At 40.2% G+C, this 23,953-nt stretch overlaps 1 protein-coding gene and 1 pseudogene across 2 annotated transcripts in view; one reads left to right on the top strand and one right to left on the bottom strand.

Annotated features, from left to right (window-relative positions):
- Positions 1-734: 734 nt before the first annotated feature.
- Positions 735-22,393, bottom strand: LOC112925689 (prohibitin-2-like; annotated as a pseudogene).
- Positions 22,138-23,953, top strand: part of USP14 (ubiquitin specific peptidase 14) — a 43,919-nt gene continuing 42,103 nt past the window's right edge. Inside the window, exon 1 of one of the 2 annotated variants that reach the window (XM_072735055.1) lies at positions 22,138-22,580. In XM_072735055.1, coding sequence (XP_072591156.1) covers positions 22,412-22,580 — 169 coding nt within the window. In that variant the 5' untranslated portion in view covers positions 22,138-22,411. The remainder of the gene's footprint in view (positions 22,581-23,953) is intronic. The other variant, XM_072735056.1, reaches the window with a different exon arrangement.

Below are 23,953 nucleotides of genomic sequence, written 5' to 3'. Positions count from 1 at the left end.
ACTTGTGTGTGTGCTCTCTCTCTCTCAAACGAATAAAAAAAAACCTTTAAAAAAATGTAACAGAGAGCTCTAAAAGCAGACTCAAGTGGAAGGATCAGTAATCTCAAAGACAGATCATTTTATTTATTCATTTATTTTTATTTATTTTTTTAAGACATCGTTTTAAAGTATCCAGCCATAGGGGCAAAAAGAAAAAAAAAAAGAATGAATAAAATGAAAAAAGGCTTAAGACCTACCATCAAGAAAAACAATACATGCATATGGGAATCCCAGAAGAATCGGAGAAAGAGATAGGAATAGGAAGCTTATTTAAAGAAATGATGTTGGGGACACTTGGGTGGCTCAGTGGTTGGGCATTAGCCTTCAGATGGTCATGACCTGGAGTCCTGGGATGGAGTCCCATATCAGGCTCCCTGTAGGGAGCCTGCTTCTCCCTCTGCCTATGTCTCTGCCTCTGTCTCTGTGTCTCTCATGAATTAATAAATAAAATATATTTTTTTCCGTTTAAGTAATAAAAATTTATTGAGAATTCCTGGGATGGTGGTTATTGCCTCCCGACCTGGAGGGAGGAACCAACACTGTAGGAAATCACTCAGAAATCACAGTGTCCCCAACACCTCTGGCCAACACAGGGAGGAGCAAAATCATTCCCCGCGGGGGGGGGGGGGGGGGGTGGAGGAACGGGTCAGGCTTTGTTCATCCGAGTGCTGGGAGGAAAGGTGCAGGAAGGGCCGTCACATGATACTGGGGGTGGGACAGGGGTATGCTGGACCTCAAGCTGGCTCCTCAAACACTAGGGAAGAAACATCCACTTCTCTGGGAGCCGGATCCCTGGTCACCAGGCTCACTTCTTACTCCTGATGAGGCTGTCACTGCCCCGGGGAAAACTTTCATCCTGTAGGTTCAAGACGAGGTTGTCAGCAGGGAGATAAATACGGTTCTGTGATGTAGCGATCGTCTTAGAGATGTTATGGGCTGCCCAGATCTTGCGCAGTTTGATATAGCCAGGGCTATGTTCTTGCGCAGGGCTTCTCCAAGCGTTCTGGCGGCCTCAGCCTCACCCTCGGCCTGCACAGTCTTTCTGCCGTTGCTCCTGCTTTGCTTTTGCTTTTTCTTTTTTAATTTATTTTAATTTATTTTTTTTTTATTTATGATAGTCACACACACACAGAGAGAGAGAGAGAGAGAGAGAGAGAGAGAGAGAGAGGCAGAGACACAGGCAGAGGGAGAAGCAGGCTCCATGCACCGGGAGCCCGACGTGGGATTCGATCCCGGGTCCCCAGGATCGCGCCCTGGGCCAAAGGCAGGCGCCAAACCGCTGCGCCACCCAGGGATCCCCGCTTTGCTTTTTCTACCAAAAACTGGGCTCGCTGGGCCTCCTGCTGGGCCACTTGTTTGGCTTCCACAGCAGCTGTGTATTCTCGGCTAAAGCTCAGCTCTGTGACGGCCACGTCATCCAGGATGAGGCTGAAGTCTTTGGCCCTCTCTGTCAGCTCCCGCCGGATCAACAAGGATCCCTGCGCCCTCTGGGTGATCAGCTGCGAGGCACTGAACTTGGCCGCCACCTTGCAGCACCTCGTTGGCCTTGGACGGCGCACTGGCTCCTGCAGTCCAGCCCTAGGCGCTGATCCATACTGGGAAGCTCCGTAGCATTGGGTGGAGATAGGCCTCGCAGGGAGGTGTCCACCATCTGCAGGTCTTTGGAGCCTGTGGGGGAGGAAATTTTTCGCGGTCTGGCCCGAATGTCACAGATGATGGGGTACTGGAACCAGGGATCCTGAAGTGAAGGCCCTCGGCCAGTATGGTGTCCTGCTGCACGCCACCGATCCGACTAAAGAAAGTGGCTCTGTGCCCGCCTTCCACGGTGAGCACCGACTCGCGGACGCCGGGCGCCACGGGGCCGGCCCCCCGCAGCAGCTTCAGCGCCGTGCCCATGCCCGGGGCCCGGAGGGCAGCCGTCCCGCTAAGTCCTTCAGGCTCTGGGCCACGTCGGATCCTGAGGCCGGCGGCACCAGAGGTCAGAAGCGGGCGCCGGCCTACCTCGACCCCACTCCAGTTTAGAGATTGCACCCTTCCCACGAGGGTCCGGGGCCCGAGGAGCTCGCGGGAGAAAGATAAATAAAATACATATTTTTTTTTTAAATTAAGAAATAACATTGGAAACTCTTCAAATATAGGGAGGGAAATAGACATCCAGATGCATGAAGCTCAAAAACCATAATATAGGTAAACTGGAGGAGGTCTACACTGAGACACGTTATAATTCAATTGTCACAAGTGAAACACAAAGAGAGAATTTTGAAAGCAGCAAGGAAAAAGCAGTTCGTTGCCTATAAGGAATGCTCATAAGACTATGAACAGATTTCTCAGCATAAACCTAGCAGGTCATGAGAGAGTAGGATGATATATTCAAAGTACTCAAACAACAAAAATAACAACAAACTGCCAACCAAGAATACCATACCTGACAAAACTGTTCTTTAAAAAACAAGAGATAAAGGTTCTCCCAAATAACACTGAGTAACTTTGTTATCACTAGATAACATATCTAGTGATATGTTCATATCCTACAAGAGTTCATATCCTACAATTCATTTCCTACAAGAAGTGTCAAAGAAAGTTCCTCAAGTTGAAATGAAATGACTAAAGAGCAAACAAAAGTATATGAATGTATGAATCTCATTGCTAGGGGCCTGGGTGGCTCAGTCAGTTAAGATCTGCCTTCAGCTCAGGTCATGATCACAGGGTCCTGGGATTGAGCCTCATGTCAGGCTTCCTGCTCAACAGGGCGTCTGCTTCTCCCTCTTCCTGTGTGCCCCTTCCCCTCTGCTCATGCTTTCTCTCTCTCTCTCTGTCTCTCTATCAAATGAATGAATGAATGAATGAATGAATGAATAAATAAATAAATAAATAAATAAATAAATAAATAAATAAAATATTTTTAAAAGTATAAATAAATTAAAAATCTCATTGGTAAAGGTAAATATATAGATAAACACAGAATAATGTAATACTGTAATGATGGTACATAAGTCACCTCTAATCCTAGTACAGAAGTTAGTAGATAAAAGTGTTAAAAATAACTATAAAACATCTGTTAATATATACATGATTTAAAAAATATAAATTATGACATCAATAACAATAATACCAATAATAAAGTGTGTATGTATGACCTAAAAGTATAGTTTTTGTATGCAACTGAAGTTTGGTTATCAGCTTTATTTATTTTTATTTTTTTATAAATTTATTTTTTATTGGAGTTCGATTTACCAACATACAGTATAACACCCATTGCTCATCCTGTCAAGTGCCCCCCTCAGTGCCCATCACCCAGTCACCTCAACCCCCCGCCCCCCTCCCCTTCAACTCCCCTTGTTCATTTCCCAGAGTTAGAAGTCTCTCATTTCTGTCTCCCTCTTTGATATTTCCCACTCATTATTCTCCTTTCTCCTATAATCCCTTTCACTATTTTTTATATTCCCCAAATGAATGAGGCCATATAATGTTTGTCCTTCTCCGATTGACTTATTTCACTCAGCATAATACCGTCCAGTTCCATCCACGTTGAAGCAGATGGTGGGTATTTGTTGTTTCTAATGGCTGAGTAATATTCCATTGTATACATATACCACATCTTCTTTATCCATTCATCTCTCGATGGCTCAGGTCATGATCTCCTGGTCCTGTGATTGAGCCCAATGTGGGGCTCCACACTTAGTGAGGAGTCTGCTTGAGATGCTCTCTCTCTCTCTCCCTCTGCCCTGAAACTATAGAGCTGTTCCCCACTTGTTCTTTCTTTCTCTCTCTCAAAGTAAATAAATACATCTTTAAAAAAAGACACACAATGGCTAAAAATCAAGGGATGAAAAAGTATATTCCATGCAAATTGTAACCAAAAGAAAGCAGGGTGGCTATATTTATATCAGACAAATAGATATAAATCAAAAATTAACAAGAGACAAAGATAGTCATTATCATTATATAATGATAAAATGTCAATTCAACTGGAAGATAGAACAATTATGAATATGTATACACTCAACATCAGAGCATCTAAATATATAAAGCAGGGGCAACCCGGGTGGCTCAGTGGTTTAGCACTGCCTTCAGCCCAGAGCGTGATCCTGGAGACCCGGGATCGAGTCCCACGTTAGGCTCTCTGCATGGAGCCTGCTTCTCCCTCTGCCTGTGTCTCTGTCTGTCTGTCTCTCTCTCTCTCTCTCTCATGAATAAATAAATAAAATCTTTAAAAAAATAAATATATAAAGCAAACATTAACAAATGTGAAGGGAGAAATAGACAGCAATACAGTAATAGTGGGAGACTTCAATACCCCACTTTCTTTATGAGTATAACACCCAGACAGAAAATCAATGAGAAAAAACAGAATTGAATAACATTATAGACTAGATGGACCTAATAGATATATGCAGAACACTTCATCCAACAGCAGTGGAATACACACTCTTCTCAAGTACACTCAGAACATTGTCCAGGAGAGATCTCATGTGAAAAGACAAATCTTAACAAATATAGCAAGATTGAAATAATCCCAAATATTTTTTTCAAACACAATGGAATTAAACTAGAAATTAATAATGCAAGAAAGGGATGCCTGGGTAGCTCAGCAGTTGGGCATCTGCCTTTAGCTCAGGGTGTGATCCCAGGATCTGGGATCAAGTCCTGCATCAGGCTCCCTGCATGGAGCCTGCTTCTCCCTCTGCCTGTGTCTCTGCCTGTGTCTCTCTGTGTCTCTCATGAATAAATAAATAAAATAATAATGCAAGAATATGGGAAAATCCATAAATATATGAAAATTAGGTAACACACTCTTGAATAACCATTGGGTCAAAGAAGAAGAAATCAGAGGGAAATTAGAAAATACCATGAGAAAACAAAAAAGAAAACAACATACCCAAAATTGTGGATGCAATGAAAACAGTAGTAAGAGGGAATTTTACGGTGACAAATTCCTACATTAAAAAAGAAGAAAGCTCTGAAATAATAAGCTAACTTTACACCTCAAGGAACTTATAAAAAAGGGAGAAACTAGGCCTAGTTAGCAGAAGAAAAGAAATAATATAGACTAGACCAAAAATAAATGAAATAGAAACTAGAAAAACAACACCAAATTTTACAAAACCCAAGGGTTGGTTTTCTGAAAAGGGTCATAAAGATAAGGGGGTGCCTGACTGGCTTGGTCAGTAGAGCATGTGACTCTTGATCTCAGGGTTGTGAGTTTGAGCTGCGTGTTAGGTGTAGAGATTACTTAAAATAGAATTTTTTTTAAGGCAAGCCCTAAAAAAAAGACAAGCCCTTAGCCAGACAAAGAAAAAAGAGAACACTCAAATAGATATAATTAGAAATTAAACAGGATATATTACAACTAATGAATCACATAAAAAAAAATCAGTGACTATTATAAACAATTATTTGCAACAAAGTGGATTATCTAGAAGAAATTGATAAGTTCTTAGAGACAAATAATGTGCCAAGGCTGAATCAAAAAGAAATATTAACCTGGAAGAGACCAATAACAAATAAGATTGAATCAGTAATAAAAAGCTTCCCGAAAAAGGAAATCCCAGTACCAGTTGGCTTCACAGTTGAATTCTACCAAATATTTAAGGAGGAATAATACTAATCCATCTTAAACTGCTTGTTCCAAATCATTGAAGAAGGGGAAACACTTCAAAACTTACAAAACCAGCATCACCCTGATACTGAAGCCAGTTAAAGACACCGCAAGAAAAGAAAAAAGCCAATATTCTTGCTGAACATAGATTGAAAAATCCCTAACAAAATATTAGAAAATAGAATTCAATAGCACACTATTTTTTTTAAGATTTATTTATTTATTTATGATAGACAGAGACAGAGAGAGAGAGAGAGAGAGGGAGAGAGAGAGGGGCAGAGACACAGGAGGAGGGAGAAGCAGGCTCCATGCACCGGGAGCCCGACGTGGGATTCGATCCCGGGCTCCAGGATCGCGCCCTGGGCCAAAGGCAGGCGCCAAACCGCTGAGCCACCCAGGGAATCCCCCTCAATAGCCCATTAAAAAGATATACATAATTTATCCTTGGGATGCAGGGATAGTTCAACATATGCAAATCAATCAATGTGATACATAACATTAAAAGAATGAAGGATAAAAATCACATGATCATCTCAATAGATGCCAACAAAGAATTTGACCAAACTAAACACTATTTTATGATAGAAATTTCTAATAAGATAGAAGAAATTTACTTCAAGAAAAAATGCCATATGTGAAAAATCCACCATGAACATCATACTCAATGGTAAGAAACTGAAAGCTTTTCCTCTAAGATCAAGATAAGACAAGGATGCCACCTCTTGACACTTCTATTTAACATAGTACTAGAAGGGATTTTTTTTTTTTTTGAAGGGATTTTTTTTTTTTAAGATTTTATTTATTTATTCATGAGAGACGCAGAGAGGCAGAGACGCAGAGAGGCAGCGACACAGGCAGAGGGAGAAGCAGGTTCCTCGTAGGGAGCCCCATGCAGGACTCAATCCCAGGACCCCAGGATCATGCCCTGAGTCAAAGGCAGACGCTCAACCACTGAGTCAACCAGGCGTCCCTGTACTAGAAGTTTTAACCAGAGAAATGAATCAAGAAAAAGACAAGATATCTAAATCAAAACAATCCCATTAACAAAAGCATCAAAAAGAATAACATATTTAGGAATAAACTTAACCAAGAAGTGAAAGATGTGTACACTGAAAACTATAAAACATTGATAATGGGCAGCCCGGGTGACTCAGTGGTTTAGCTCTGCCTTTGGCCCATGGCATGGTCTGGTGGACTTAGGATCGAGTCCCACGTCAGGCTTCCGGCGTGGAGCCTGCTTCAATCTCTACCTGTGTCTCTGTGCCTCTCGATCTCTCTCTCTCTCTCCCCGTGTGTGTCTCTCATGAATAAATAAATAAAATCTTTAAAAAAATTGATAAGGGAAATTTTTAAAGGCACAAATAAATGAAAATACATTTTATGTTCCTGGATTGAAAGAATCTTTGTTATTAAAATGTACATACAATCCAAAGGAATCTACATATGCAATGTAGGCATTGTAACAGGCAACAAAAGCAAAATAGACAAATGGGATTACATCAAACCAAAGCTTCTGCACGGAAAAGGAGACAATCAACAAAGTAAAAGACAACCTATGGAACAGAAGGAAATATTTGTAAACCATATATATCTGATGAAGGTTTAATAGTCAAGAAATATTAGGAACTCATATAATAGTGAAAAAAAGCAAATAACTTGATTTTTTAAATGGACAAGGGATCTGAATAGATGTTTCTCCAAAGAAGTTATATAAATGGCCAACAGGTACTCAACATCACTAATCATCAGGGAAACACAAATTAAAACCACAATGAGATATCACCTCATATCTGTTAGGATGGCCATTATTAAAAAAAGAAAAGAGAGGGAGCACTTGGGTGGCTTAGTTGGTTAAGTGTCAGATTCTTGATTTCAGTTCAGGTCATGATCTCAGAGTTGTGAGATCAAGCCTCGAGTTGGGCTCCATGGTCAGTGTGGAGTCTGCTTGAGATTCTCTGTCCCTCTCCCTCTACCCCTCCCTTGACTCTTGCTCTCTCCTATCTCTCTCTAAAATAAATAAAATCTTAAAAAAAAAGGAGATAACAAGTGTCAGTGAAGATGTGGAGAAAAGGGAACCTTTGTACACTGTTGGTTGTTGTGTAAATTAGTGAAGCGACTATAAAAAAATAGTATGAAAGTTCTTTAAAATTAAAAATAGAAATATCATATGATCCAAATAATTCTTGGATTATCCAAAGAATTGAAATTAGTATCTTTAAGAGATATCTGCATTTCCATGTTCACCTGTAGCATTTTTCATAATGATGAAGGCATGGAAGCAACCTTAGTGTCCATCAGTGGATGAATGGATACAAAAAATGTAGCATGTACATACAATGGAATATTTTTCAGCCATTTAAAAGAAGAAAATTGGGATCCCTGGGTAGCTTAGCGGTTTAGCGCCTGCCTTTGGCCCAGGGCGTGATCCTGGAGACCCAGGATTGAGTCCCACATTGGGCTTCCTTCATGGAGCCTGCTTCTCCCTCTGCCTGTGTCTCTGCCTCTCTCTCTCTCTCTCTCTGTCTCTCATGGATAAATAAATAAAATCTTAAAAAAAAAAAGAAGAAGAAGAAAATCCTGCCATTTGTGATAATATGAATGAGTCTGGAGACCATTATGGTAGCTGAAATAAGCCAGACACCAGAGAACAAATACTACATTATCCCATTTATAGGAGGAATCTAAAATAGTTAAACGCATAGAAGCAAAGTATAGAATGATGGCTACCAGAATCTGAGAAGAGGAAATGAGAATGTGTTGGTCAAAGGATACAAAGTTGCAGTTATGCAAGGTGAATACATCGAGAGATCTACTGTTCAGCATAGTATTGATAGTCAGTAATACTGAATTGTATACTTAAAATTTTGGTTAGACAGTAGATCTTATGATGTTCTTATGACACATACCACATAAAGAGGGTGAGAAGACTCTTCTGGAAGTGAGAGATACGTTTATGGCATTAATTGTGGTAATAGTTTCATGGATATATCCCCAAATTCATCGAGTTGTATACATTAAATATGTACAGCTTTTTCCATATCAATCACACACCTCAATAACGTGGCTTAAAATATGTATGTGCCTTTTGATAGGGAATTTCACTTCTATAAATTGATCCCATTGAAATGCTTATACATATGCACCAAGATATACATACATAAGGAAATTTAACACAGTGTAAAAGTACATTACCAAGGTATTAGTGTCCCCTCATCATTACATTTGTGCTTTAGGGCCCCCCAGAACTTAATTCTAACCCAGGCTTTATCTTGACTAGTCTGTGTCCCTAAAGGAGAATTCAGTTGGATGGTATAAAGGAGAAACAATGAAAGTTGGTACTGTAAATTAAGGGAAGTTGGAGGTGTTCTAAGCTAATCTAAGATTGGGAAGGAAGGTGGAGAGGGTGAGAAGGAGCCTAAGGAGGGTCCAGGACCCCATATGGATCTCATATGGGGATTGTACACGGATGGCTGTGTGAGTATCAAGGATTGGCCATTGAGAGCCCAGTTCTGGGGATAGTTTCAACGGTAGCATCTAAACTGGGTAACAGAAGAATTAGCAGTTTTGGGGTAACCTCTGTGGATTAAATTCCAGATGCCTGCCATCTTCCTGAATCAAGATAAGCTCCTGAATTCCAGTGCCATCTAGTGGAGATGGGCAAAGACCCAAATAATGACATAGTGGAGTGACCCCATAAATTGTTCAAGCTGAGATATTTTGAAAGAGAAAGGGGCTTAGTTATACCAAGACAACCAGTGAAAACTGGAAGAAATGGGCATTGTGGTAATATTAAATGTTTTACCTACTTTGGAAAACAGGAGAAATAGGAGAATATGTACAGGCATACCTCACTTTATTGCACTTCACATAACATTGCGTTTTTTTTGTGTTTTTTTTTGTGTTTTTGTTTGGTTTTGTTTTGTTTTGTTTTTTTTTTTGTTTTTGTTTTTGGTTTTTTTTTTTTTTTTTTTTTTTTTTTTTTTTTTACAAATTGAAGGTCTGTGGCAACCCTACATCAAGCAATTCTATCAGTGTCATTTTTCCAACAGTATTTGCTCACTTCATATCTCTTCGTCACATTTTGGCAATTTTCACAGTATTTCAAACTTTTTTCATTATTATTATATTTGTCATGGCGTTCTGTGATAAGTGAGTTTCTTTCAGTGATTTTTGATATTACTATTGTTATTGTTTGGGGGCACCACGTAATATGGCCAACTTAATCAATAATTGTGTTTGGGGCACCTGGTGGGCTCAGTCAGTAGAGCATGTGACTCTTGATCTCGGAGTCATGAGTTTGAGCAACACCTTGGGGGTAGAGATCACTTAAAAACAATAAATAAATAAAGTGTGTGTGTTCTGACTACTTCATTGACTGGCCTTCCCTTTATCTTTCTCCCTCTTCTCAAACCTATTTCCTAAGATACAACAATATTGAAATCAGACCAATTCATAACCCTCAAGGGCCTCTAAGTGTTCAAGTGAAAAGAGACACAAGTCTTGTACTTCACATTAAAAGCTAGAAATGATTAAGTTTAATGAGGAAGGCATGTCAATAGTAGACATAGGCTGAAAGCTAGTCCTCTTGTGCTAAACAGCCAAGCCGTGAATGCAAAGGGAAGGTTGTTGAAAGAAATTTAAAGCTCTAATCCAGTGAACACATGAATTATAAAAAAAAGCAAAACAGCCTTATTGCTGAGATGGAGAAAGTTTGAGTGATCTGGAGAGATCAAACAAGCCACAACATTGTCCTAAGCCAAAACCTAATCCAGAGCAAGGCTGGACTCTCTTCAATTCCATGAAAGCTGAGAGAGGTGAGGAGGCTGCAGGCAAAAAGTCTGAAACTGGCAGAGGGGAGTTCATAACATTTAAGGAAAGAAGTCATCTCCATGACATCAAAGTGCAAAGTAGAGCAGCAAGTGCTGATGGAGAAGCTGCAGCAAGTGATCCAGAAGATCTAGTTAAATAAGGTCATTACTGAATATACACTGATCAATAGATTTTCAATATATATGGAACAGCCTTCTATTGGAAGATGATGCCATCTTGGCCTTTCACGGTTAGAGAGGAGAAGTCAATGCCTGGCTTCAAAGCTCCAGAGGACAGGCTGGCTCTCTTGTTAGGGGCTAATGCAGCTGGTGACTTTAAGTTGAAGCTACTGCTCCTTTGCCATCTGAAAATCCTAGGGCCCTTAAGAATTAAGCTAACTTTACTCTGCCTATGCTCTATAAATGGAACAACAAAGCCTAGATGATACCACATCTGTTTACAAATGGTTGACTGAATATTTCAAGCCCACTGTTGAAACCTACTTCTCAGAAAAAAAGATTTCTTTCAAAATACTACTGCTTGTTGACAATACACCTGGCCACCCAAGAGCTCTGATGGAGATGTACAATGAGATGAATGTGGTTTTCATGCCTGCTAACTCCACATCCATGCAGTAGCCCATGGATCAAAGGGTAATTTTGTCTCTCAAGTCTTATGATTTAAGAAATATATTTCTCTTTTTTTTAGATTTTTTAATTTATTTATTCATAGAGACACAGAGAGAGAGAGGCAGAGACACAGGCAGAGGGAGAAGTAGGCACCATGCAGGGCCTGATGTGGGACTCGATCCAGGGTCTCCAGGATCATGCCCTGGGCTGCAGGCGGCGCTAAACCGCTGCGCCACTGGGGCTGCCCAAGAAATATATTTCATAAGGCCATAGGTAACATGGAATTCTTCTGATGCATCTGGGCAAAGTCAATTGAAAACCTTCTAGAAAGGATTCACCATCCCAGATACCACTAAGAATATTCATGATTCATGGGAAGTGATAAACACTTTAATAGGAAGTTAGAAGAAGTTGATTCTAGCCCTCATGGATGACTTTGAGAAGTTCAAGACTTCAGTGGAAGAAGTCACTGCAGATGTGGTGGAAATAGCAAGAGAACTAGAATTAGGAGACCAGCCTGAGGATGTGACTGAATTGTGCAATCTCATGATAAAACTTGAGTAGATGAAGAGTTGCTTCTAGTACATGGGCAAAGAAGGTGGTTTCTTGACATGGAAACTGCTCATGGTGAAAATGCTGTGAAGATTGTAGAGATGACAATAAAGGATTTAGAATCTTTCATAAACTTGGTTGAGAAAGCAGTGGTAGAGTTTAAGAGCACTGACTGCAGTTTGGAAAGAAGTTTTGTGAGCAAAATGCTATCAAACAGTATTCATGCTACAGAGAAGTCATTCATGAGAGGAAGAGCGTCAACTGATGAGGCAAACTTCACTGTTGTCTTATTTTAAGAATCACCACAGCCATCTGACCTTTAGCAACCACCACACTGGCCAGTTAGCAGCCAAAACATGGAGGCAAGACCCTTCCCCAGCACTGAAAGCTCACATAATGGTCAGTATTTTTTTTTAAACAATGACAAATTTTAAAATAAAGGTATGTACATTGTTTTTTTTTCAGACATAATGCTATTGTGCACTTAGTAAACTACAATATAGTGTAAACTTAAGTTTTATATGCATGAGGAAACAAAAGTTCATTTGAACTTTATTTATTGAATTATTTATTTTATTGCAATACTGGCTTTATTGCAGTGTACTGGAACTGAACTTGCAGTGTTTTGGAGATATACCTATATGTAGATGTTATTGTATATAACAAAGCAAATGCTACACTTCTTATATTTTGAGTATGTCATGTGGCAATTTCTATCATTGCCTTTGTCATAGTAAAAACATTAAAATCAAAACATCTTAGTTTATTAACACCTGAATCATCAAATTCTGTATGCACATGATAAAAACTGAAATAGATTCTTATGTATAGACATGGAAAGTACAATGCAATAAATTCTAAAAGTTTCCCTGTGGTTTTGTGTTGTGTCAGCTTGGTTTTATACTGGAACTATGGTTTCCATATTTCCGTGCCCTTACAATACTGGATTAGAGTTGGCCAAAAGAGAAATGTATTTCAGAGGTAGTTAGGATGTGGACGTAATGCATCAGACATTATTCTCTGAAGGTCCTCATGGTTAGACAGGGAGCCTTATCTCATTATTACTAATTTTAGGGTTCTAATTTAGAAATCCTAGCCAACCATTAATTTTATCTCAATATCCATGTTTTATTTTCAAGGAAAATATTTTCAAGATCACCAGACACCAGTGGTGTAAAAAAAAAAAAAACCCTTCATTATGGGATAGTTTTCATTATTATCTTCAAAGCATTTTTCTTTGCAAGCTTCCTCAAAGTCTTTTTTTTAAATATAGTCTACTCCCTACCTCAGAGCATTACACATAAAATTGCCCACAATCTGTAACTCATCCCTTAATAATGCCCCTTGACATAGTATTCTCTATTTTTATTGGCCTCAGGTATACTAATTATGTGTGTTTAATATAGTCTTTTAGAATCTAAAAGGAAATTACAATTTAGTTTTACACACATTAGAACACAATTTATTGTAATTGCTTCAGGTCTAGATGGCATTTTTAACCCTTTTTCCAATTTTTTAAAAATATTTTATTTATTTATTCATGAGAGACACAGAGAGAGAGCCAGAATCATAGGCAGAGGGAGAACCAGGCTCCCTGTGGAGAGCCTGATGCAGGACTCCATCCCAGGACCCCAGGATCACACCCTGAGCCTAAGGCAGATGCTCAACTACAGAGCCACCCAGGCATCCCCCTCTTTTCCAATTTCTGAGGGGATTTATATAATCACTTACGGTTTAAGTCTCAGGATTTCACAGCTTCCACCTAACCATCAACCACACTTTTTAAATTTTTTTCAGTCTCACTTTTAAAATTGTTGTTTCTTTTTTCTATTGCAATTTCTTTTCACATAAAATCAATTCAGGCTTAAAGAAGCTTCCTGTTACTGAACTTCTATACTTGTGGCTCCTTTATGATTCTGGCACTATTGCAGGCCATATATTTTTACTATTAAGTAATGCAATTGACATCTAATCCACTAATTTTAGAAAAATTTAGAGAAAAAAATGATTGAATTTTCTGTATTAATACAGTGCTAGCCTCAATCTTAGACATAATTAGATTATAATTACCCTGACTCTATGTTCTGTATGTATAACAAATCAAATGAATGTGTTTATGAATATGGTTTACAATCTTTAGTGTCTGCATAACCATCGTAATACAGTTTTTGCCTCATCACCATTACACCATTAGTCAGGAGAGGCTAGATTATGCCGTGGTATCAAACAATACCCCAAATCTCAGTGGCTTATAAAAACAAAGGTTTATTTTTCTCTTGCACTACATGTCCATTATGGGCCAGCAGCAGCTTTGTTCCACATCCTATTCACTCTGGAACTCGGGGTGATGGAGCACCCTCTATCTGGAACATCGCTGATCATCAAGGCAAAAGAAAAGAGAACACGTGACCCATGAGTGAACTCTTCTGCCCAGACAAAACACGTCCATGGCCAAAGCAAGTCATAAGGCCAAACCTGCCATTAAGGGGATGAGAATACATAATATTGCGGTAGGAAAGGGCAGGAAATATTGGGGAACAATAATATATCCTACCACAATTTTTTCTTTAACCAAAAAGTCAAAGTTTTTATATGTCAATTAATATCCAGCTTCACTGAAAGAACTGAAAGAACATGTTTTTTCTTATCTACTTCCTATTTAAATATAATATTTTCCATTTTTCCACATCAAGCTATATATCTTAGAGTGACAAAATTTTTATGTTGGGAGTGCCTTAGAGACAGTCCAACTCAAGCTACTTATTGTATTAATATCCAGGGAGGAAATTGCAACATGTCCATGTAATAAATTGCAATTAGACACAAAATAGAACTAAGTCTCCCAGCTCATAGTTGAATCCCTCTTCTGACACAAATAGCTTTGTTTCCAAAATTGAGTTATTAAAATGGTGAGATTCTTAATAAGTTAGAGTACATGGTATCGTACATGGTATCATTCAGTACATAAAACATAATTACAGAAAATCTTTAAAAGTATGTGGGGAAAAAATGGAAAGCTGGAACTTGTGTTAGGATATCATGCTTACAACATATGCTTTTGTATAAGGAATCCTCTGGCTGCAAATAGAAAACCTAAACCCAAGCTGGCTAAAGGAAATGAAACGAATTGACTCACATAATTAAACAGGTTAGTGGAAAAGTTAGCTTTGACCATGAATCCAGGGGTTTATATGATGTTATCAGGATCCTTGTATCTTTAGCTATTTTCTCCTCTGGGTTGACCTTCTACTCACATAGTCCCTGAAGCACCAGGCTTACATTCTAGAAGTGTAATATCTCAGCCAAAAGCCTTATCATTCCAGGGACCTGGGAATCCTCTCACCGCTTGAGTCATATGTTTATCCTTGAGCCCATCACTGTGGCAGAGGGAAGCAGTGTTCTGATTGGTGATACCAGGTCATGAGGGATGCGGCTCACAGATGTCAGGTGCACTGAGAGGGGAGAAAGGGTTGATTTTTAAAGAAAAAATCAGACTGCTCTTTCCAACAAAGGCAAGGCAAAAGCAACGCATGTTCCTCATAGCTACTGATTGCTCTGGTTCTCCACGGGGAAGACCAGGAAATTTTGGCAAAATTTATACTTAAAAAAAAAAAAAGAGTAAAAACCATAAAATGGATTTGATAAGTAGGCGTATGGTGGAAAATAACATATGGGGATGATTACTACAGGAAATTTTAGCATGAACATGGTGAACTTTTCTGTGGAATCAAGGAAATCTGAGTGTGAGGATCAAAAATAAATTGGGAATGAAAATACATGATTTAAAAGAGTCTGTTTTTCTTTGGGAGGTGTCCACATATTTTTCTCTTGTTTCCCTCCCAAACACATCACCTACCACCAATCTTTGTGAAAATATGTGTAGGTTTCTGGGAGAAGAAAAATTTTTCGTTTTGTTGCCATGGTTCCCAGGTGAGTCGCTAGTAGGAAAACAAGAACACCACTGTGATTTTTTGACAGTATATCCTGTCATACCAAGAAAACACTTGAGAGCAAATGAGCAATTTTAAACCATTGTTTCTGTTACTACTGCCCAGTTTTCCACTTTGATTTTCTGCTTCAGTGTTCCAGAAATCTTCCTCCAAATTACATGATATGAAAATCATTATTTACCTTATTGTTGATTTATTAAAGAGAATACAGTAAAAATTCATACTTTCAGATGCACTAGTCAATCGGTAAAATGAACTTCAGGCTGTATGTTGATATTTAAAACAGAAAAAAAGTGACCAATTGATTCCATGGTATTCTTAGTTTCTGTTGTTGATAATCTTTTACTATGCAAGAGTGCAGTATAGCTGGAAGATACTGGAATGTGAAAGGGGAGATACAAAGGCTCCCCATGGGAAGCCAGAAATTCTACTTTCCTTATCTGATACTGTTGCAGTCAAGAAGCAGTCTAAGGTCTCATGAAACAAGAAATGGAAGTTTAAGTAGGTTACAAATTTCAAAGTAACCAATAAAAGAACTACAATTTATATCTATAAAAATTGGGAGAAGGAGGGAGAAGAGGAAGAGGAGGTAGATACCTTATAAAAAGCTATATCTTTATGTTTTACAAGGGGGATTAATAGGTATTGCTTAAACTTGATAAATAAACAAAAAATAATTTAAGTATATTATTTAGAATTATGGAGGTGACCACCAGGAAGTTCTAAAATCATAAAAGGTTAAAGTCAGTTACCTGTGAGAAGTAGGTTTGGGGATGGGATGAGGAGAGGAGTTTTATCCTTCTCTAAATATTTTCCTGTTACTGTTGGAATTTTAAACTTTGTACATATATTACCTTACTAGTTGTAAAAGTAGAAAACAGTACAGAGGCTTTTCTGCCCTGATACACATGTGTGTATCCCTATATAAGAATCCTTGACAGGTTAGATCATTGCTTTGGAATGAGAGATAATATGGGAAAGTCTAGCATTTGAAAATTTCAAAATTACTTTTCTTGTTTTGGTAACTAGTGGCTTTGAGAAGATAGAAAATCCCACTTAACTGAGACCAAACTTTTTATCTGGGCACTCAGGCTCTCTATAATCACATCTCGTACTACCCACCCCACATTATCTATTGCCAGTGCCCTGTGCATATGGCTTCTACTTATTCTAGCCAGTCTCCTTCCTATCCTCTACATGCAGCTAGTACTTATTTTAATATTTTTTTCTACATATTCTGACAGACTATGAGCTCCTGCAATGCAAGGCCCACAAGTAGACAATCAATAAGCAATTCTTAAATTAATGAGTGTGATTGCTTTGAGGTTTTGCTTTTTTCTGTTTCTCTAGAATCCTTCTGTACCCAACTGCCTCCCACTTGCTTCCATTTCTTCTCTGAATTCCTATCACCAACATATGTAATGTATTATTAAGCAATATATAAGACACCTACTCCATGCTGGGTCTATGCCAAGCATACAGAGATGAACAAGATGGATATAACTGCTGTCTAGATATGAAGCAGATAATATACAGTTAGTGATCTAACTACTTCAGAGTACAATATGATCCTAAATTCTCGAATTGAATTAACTATCAAATATTTCTGAAGCAAGTGCAAAAAAGTATTCACAGTCTAGTTGGGAGAATAAAATATATCTGCTATATACATATGTAAAAAATATAGTAAATATTAAATGAATTATACAGAAAGCAATTGCTCAAGGAGACTTTGCAGTTTGTGAAGTTTGAAACGTATTATGGAGGTGAGATGTATGGAAGTGGAGAGGAAATAGGGAGAACTTGATTCCAAGGTGGGGGCGGGGATGAAAGTCCAGAAAGCACAATCTCTTCAAGCATAATTGAGTTTAATTGCAGCAGAAAGTATAGGTATGGAAATATTGGGCCAGACTTTTTTTTTTTTTTAAGATTTTATTTATTATTCATGAGAGACAGAGGGGGAGGGGGGGCACAGGCACAGGCAGAGGGAGAAGCAGGCTCCATGAAGGGAGCCCGACGCGAGACTCCATCCCCGGTCTCCAGGATCATGCCCTGGGTTGAAGGCGGCGCTAAACTGCTGAGCTACCCAAGCTGCCCAGACTTTTGTTTTTGAAAGCAACTTTTTGACAGTGAGGATTATAAATCATTTGCTTCTTCTGCTTTTGGGTCAATTAATTAAAACTCCTGGAATTGAACTTGGCCTAGAAGGTAGATATATAAACATACCAGCGTACCTGGTATTTGTTCTGTTCTAGGTCAGCTCTATTTGGTCATTATTCCCAATATGTGCACTCAACTAATGATTTAAATCTTACAACACTCAGAGTATCCAGAGACAGATTATATAATTTTTATTTTATAGGTGAGAAAACTAAACGCCCAGGATTTTTGTCATGAGTTTAAGAAAACTTCATGAGCTTGAAGATTACTTACAAAAGAATCCAATATTTGGATCGTAGAGATTACTGGTTTTCCACCAAAGTCCATTGTCTCTTGCTTGGGTAATGGTAGAGTGTAAGCTTGAATAATATCCCTGCCCTGTTACAGACTGTATTTCCCATACTTCCATGCATCTAGGCCATGTAACTGTAAATGTGAATTGGAAGTGATTTATGCACATCCTGCTCGTTACTCTCACTTAAAAGGAGATTGCTGCCCTGTGCTTTTTCCCCCCCTTCTAGTTCTCCTTCTTGGGAGGTGAATCTCAAATGTGCCTGCAATCCATCTTCAACCAACTAAAAAAAGACAAGTCCCTTAACGCCTTATTACTCAAACTGGTGATTTCCTGAAAGCTTGTTAGTGTCTTAAATTTCATCCAGGACTTACTGAATCAGAATCTGCATTTTAAGAAGATCTCAGGTGATTTACATTTGCATTAAACTTTGCTTTGGGGGGTAGTAGAACTCCATGGGTGGAACGTTGTCTTTGAACAACCTCATGAAGTAGAGCTTTCCCCTCACTTTTCCATAAACTGTTATCTTCTTTGAGCTATTGAATTTCGGGACCTCTTTGTTATAGTAGCATAGGAGTCACGGTAATATAATTGGCCTCATCTGTTGATCCCCAAATAGGGCATGCATTCATTTATGAAACACTTATTGAACACATTTTACAGGGAAAGTACTGTTCCAGGATATATTTATGTGTATAAATATATACAAATATATAAAATATCATATATGTATATATGAGATACATAAATAATTTGGGTTTTATGTATATAAATATATATTTATATATAAATAAATAGTTTGGATAATATATATTTATCCCCAAATTATTTAAGGCTGGGCTTTTCCCCACCAGTTTAAAATTTATTTTTATTTTTATTTTTTTAAAGATTTATTTATTTATTTATTCATGATAGACAGAGAGAGAGATAGAGAGAGAGAGAGAGGCAGAGACACAGGCTGAGGGAGAAGCAGGCTCCATGCCGGGAGCCCGCGGGACTTGATCCCAGGACTCTAGGATCGCGCCTTGGGCCAAAGGCAGGCGCCAAACCCCTGAGCCACCCAGGGATCCCCCAGTTTATAATTTAATAGAGGAAACAAAACTTCCTCAAAGATATCCATGTCCTAATCTCCTGAACCCATGAATATGTTACCTTATACGCCAAAAGGAACTTTGAAGATGTGATTAAGGATTTTAAGATGAGATTACCCTGGGTTATCCAGGTGGAACCAATGTAATACAGCATCTTTATAAAGAGGGAGGCAGAGGATTAGAGTCGGGGCAGAGCTATGAGGATGGAAGCAGGGTTTGGAGGGATGCTGTTGCTAGAAGGGGCAGTAAGACAAGGACTGTGGGCATCCTCTAGCATCTGGGAAAGGTAAGAACTGGATTCTCCCCTAGAGCTTTCGGAAAGAGCACAGTCTTGCTAACACCTTAAGATTGAGACCACTGTTGGATTCTGTCTGCTAGAACAGTAAGATGATACATTTGTGTTGCCCTAAGCCAGTAAATGTGTGATAATTTGTTAAAGCAGCAATAGAAAACAAATATACAGCTCTTCCATTTGGGGCATCCAATGTCCTATACCCCAATATGTCTACACGGGAGGCAGAGCCAGACACTCCTTTCCTCATCATTAGCTAACTATATATTCTTGATCAGGTCGCAGAATCTTGAGGGATTGAGGTGGACAAGGAATTAGAAATTACTCATGGAAGTGATGGTAAGAGTGGCCAGACTGTTTCTGTGACATGACCTTACCTATGTTCCCTGCTGCCCATATCCCTTGGTGCTCATCCATTATCTGTGCTTGGTTCTCAAGTTTTCCTATCGATTCTATTAGCTTACCCTATATTCTACCAATAAATTCCTTCCATTGTTTATAGCCAAGAGCTTTAATTCAGAGGGCCATAGAGTTAATTTGTGCATATTTCTTGCTTTTTTTTTTCAAGATTTTAAGTAATCTTTATACACAACATGAGCTTTGAACTCATGACCCCAAGATCAAGAGTCACATGCTCTACTGACTGAGCCAACCAAGTGCCCCCTAATCTGTGCATATTTCAATATTCCTAGTAGATTCTCAGTCTTATGAGGGCAGGACTTTTTTTTTTTTTTTTTTTTTGAGGGCAGGACTTTTGATTCATCTTTGTATTCACAGATTTTACATTGAGTGTCTTGCACTTAATATGTACTTGTTGAATAAGAGGACCAAACATTTAAATGTAACAGTACTTGATAGAAAGGGGTAATTGGAGGAGGAGGCCTTATGTGTGTATGAAAGAATTACCATTAAATAAAGACCTTAAAATTAGATAAAATATCTACTGGCCAGATGAGGAGTGGGTATTTTAACCCCGAAACCACAGGTAGTTCAGCAACTAAAAACTTTTCTGATACTTGGCTACATTTTACAGACATTATTTATTTATAAACATGTTGGTTAAGATATTACTAATATATTCATTATTTAAAGAAGTCAACCTTAAGCAGAAGATTGCATGCATTAAACACATGTAGACCAGGGCTTAACAACATATGGTACACAGGGCAAGGCTGCTATCATCTATAATTCCTGCTGAGATTCGGGAAGGCTAGCTATACAAATTTCCTTTGACACTTCCTTTTAGTTGCTAGCACTGGTCCATATCCTCCCTCTGTTCCATTTGTCTCAAATTCAGGTCCTTGATCCTGCAACAAGGCTAGAAGTTAGTTTTACTGAAGTGTTGGTCAGTGTGAGCTGAAGACAGACTTGTTCTAGAAGACTCTGAGTGCGTATTGAATGAGTAAGTCAAAAATAGGTTGCTCTCACATCCAGTTCTCACAGCATCAAATAATTCCAGAGTATCCACTAGATGATTTCTGTTTGTAGTCTAGACATTAAAGAAACAGAAGTTTGGGGCACCTGGGTGGTTCAGTTGGTTATTTAATCTTCGTCAGAATCTTGTAATGTAGATAATATTCTCGATTTCATCGAGAAGGAAACTGAAGTTGAGAGGTCACACAGCCAGTACCAACCGGATTTAGACAAGTCTTAATCTATAACCATTAATTTTTTTACCTGCCATCATAGTGCTCAATAAATTTGATACTCTTTCCACTTAATATATCACTTTAAAAATATTCTACAGCATCATTGTGTTGTTTCCCTCACATTTTGGATCATATTCTCATGATAGGTCTTGAAGTAGCAAAGGGTAGGACTCCTGATGTACATTCATGAAATGGGTCTCCAAACAGGTTGTAGCGTTTTGAAATGGGGACAATCTACGTCTTGAAATATGGACAGTTTCAAAACTTTTGTAGCATTTGGAATCATTGTAAAGCCTCTGTAAGGCAAGAAAGCACCTCAAATTTGACTTGAATCTCTTTGAAATCTCTCCTTTCACTTACAGGCTCTACTTCTCATCTAGAATGCTTGGATTTACTTCTCTCATGATAACCTGGACTCTGAAGAGGCTTCAGAAACCATCCAGTTGAATTCTCTCTTTTTCCCAGATTGGGGAAACAGGTCCAAGGCAGGTGAGTGCAAGTCCCCGCGACTGTCACAGGGCATTTTTTTTCCCTGCCACCTTACTAGATCCAACCTAGGGTCGCAACCGGTTGTTAGAAACAACACTAATACATTACAATCAGGGCAGGCCTGTCTCTGCAGTATTCAACGCCTTTTGACACGCATATTGTCACAAAATCCTGAAAGGGAGAGCTGGATAATGTTTATCCCTAAGCAGACTGACCAGGTGAGGGGCGGAGCAAGACCTCTCTCGGCTCTTCCACCGGCTATATTAACAAACAAACAAAAAATGCCTGGCTCCAATCGAGTCCTTTCAAAAACAGAAGAGAGAGACATTTTTTTCTTTTTTTAAAAAGCAGCTGCAGGGCAGCCCGGGTGGCTCAGCAGTTTAGCGCCACCTTCAGCCCAGGGCGTGATCCTGGAGACCCCGGATCGGGTCCCACGTCGGGCTCCCTGCATGGAGCCTGCTTCTCCCTCTGCCTCTGTCTATGCTCCTCTCTCTCTCTGTGTCTCTCATGAATAAATAGACAAAATCTTAAAAAAAAAAAAAGGCAGCTGCAGGGTACCAGGTTCGCACTGGCACAGGGGCCAGCGGGGCGGGCGGCAGGGCAGGGTCGGCCCCTCCGCGGTGGGCTCGGTCAGCGCAGCGCAGCGCACTGCGCAGGCGCGCACCTGTACTGGCGCAGGGGCCGCGCGCCCGGCCCGCCCGCCCGCCGCCTCGCGCGGCTTCCCTCCCACCCCTCTCAGCCCCGCACCCTCCAGGCCCCGCCTCGCCCTGCTCCGCGCCGGGTCTTCTCCAGCAGCCGCCGTGTGGGTCCGCGGGCGGGCAAACTGCGTGTTGCTGCGTCATCGGCAGTGGCCGGTTTGAATGAGACTCGTCGCACCCGTGCTGCCGCCACTACCGCGCCTCCGCCTCGGCCGCCGCCGCCACAGCTTCATCGCGTCCCTTTCCCTTCGACGCCCTTGCCAGGCCCAGCCTTCCTGCACCGCCGCCGCCGCCGCCGCCGCCTCTCGAGCCGCCATGCCGCTTTATTCCGGTGAGCTCCTTCCTCACCCTGCAGTCGGGTCCTGCGCTTAGGCCTCGAGTAGGCCGGGCCTGCAGGGCTGGCACCCGGCTGAGGACGGGGCGGGGGAGGGGGCCGGCCGGCCTGGTGGGAGGCGACTGCGTGGCGACGACCCCGGCCGCTTTCTCTCTGCCCGCTGCTTGCGAGCTCCGCAGCTCGAGGGACCGCTGTCCCTTCTGGGCGGGGATGGGGAGCGCGAGTCCGTCTCCGCGAGTGGTGACTCTGCAGAATAGTTTCTGTCGCTGTCCTGGTGAGCCGGGGGAGGTGAGGGTGTGTCCGGAGGCCCCCGGGGCGGGCCCGGGCTCGGTGGTAGCTGCGGAAAGGGAGAGTCAGGGACGGGGAAGCCTGAGGTACAGGAGGATGGAAGCTTAGCCTTCCCCCATCGTGCTTGGGGTTTACCTCAGCCGGCTTCCCGCAGCTTGCTCCTTGCCGCCTTTGGCTCAAACACCCCCTTTTTTTGGTACCAATTTCAGTTTTTATCCAGAGGGAGATCGTGAACTTCTTGCTTCGTTTTCATTTCCTCGAACGTTGTACTGGGTTTCCACTCCTGAAGCGTTCTGTCAGCTTTCAGACTTAGAGGAATACAAATACCTGCAGGCGTCATTTCCTTTTAAATGGCGCTTGACAGTTTTTATTTAATTTTGCTTCAGGCAGTCCCAAGGTATTCTTGGCCAGCGATCACATTTTCACTAGTGAATGGACCTTGCTGTTCTGATTCTTACTCAAAATGGCACCTAAGTGGTGACTTCGGTTCGCTGTGGGCGTGTGATTCATTGGCCATACCTAACTCCATGATCATTCCTTTATGAAAGATTCAGCTTTTTCCAAAGAAGGATATGAAACAAAGGAATAATGTTTAATCTTGAGGTGGATTCTTAATGGCCTAGAATCTTGAATACTTTAATGATTGCTGAACCACGATTAACAGAAGAATGGTACTTTGAAATGGTCTATTTACGCAACGTAGAAAGGAAGAGTTATTAATTGATAGCGATAAATGCCAGTGTATGCTAGACTTAAACACACTGGTGGACTCACAACACCAACCCCTCTCTTTGTTCCCCCTCAAAAAATACTTATATTCCCCAAACTATCTATCTTAACATTAAGTTCTATCTTAAATATTTAATCGTATCTTTTCCTTATTTCCAAAATGAGAGAATTGGAGTAGATTTTTAAGATTTCCTCCTTTGACCTCTCCATATTGAGAATTTATGTTTTCAGGTTCTACAAAAACCCCTATATTAAAATGAGAGTATTTCAGGTACCATTTCATGAGTTTTAGCAGATAATTAAATAGGTTTGTATGCGGTTAAGTGCTGTAAAAATAAGTGAACACCTGTATA

The sequence above is a fragment of the Vulpes vulpes genome, chromosome 13, assembly GCF_048418805.1.
Source record: "Vulpes vulpes isolate BD-2025 chromosome 13, VulVul3, whole genome shotgun sequence".
NCBI classification, from domain to species: Eukaryota; Metazoa; Chordata; class Mammalia; order Carnivora; family Canidae; genus Vulpes; species Vulpes vulpes.
This window is presented reverse-complemented; position numbering and strand designations above follow the sequence as displayed.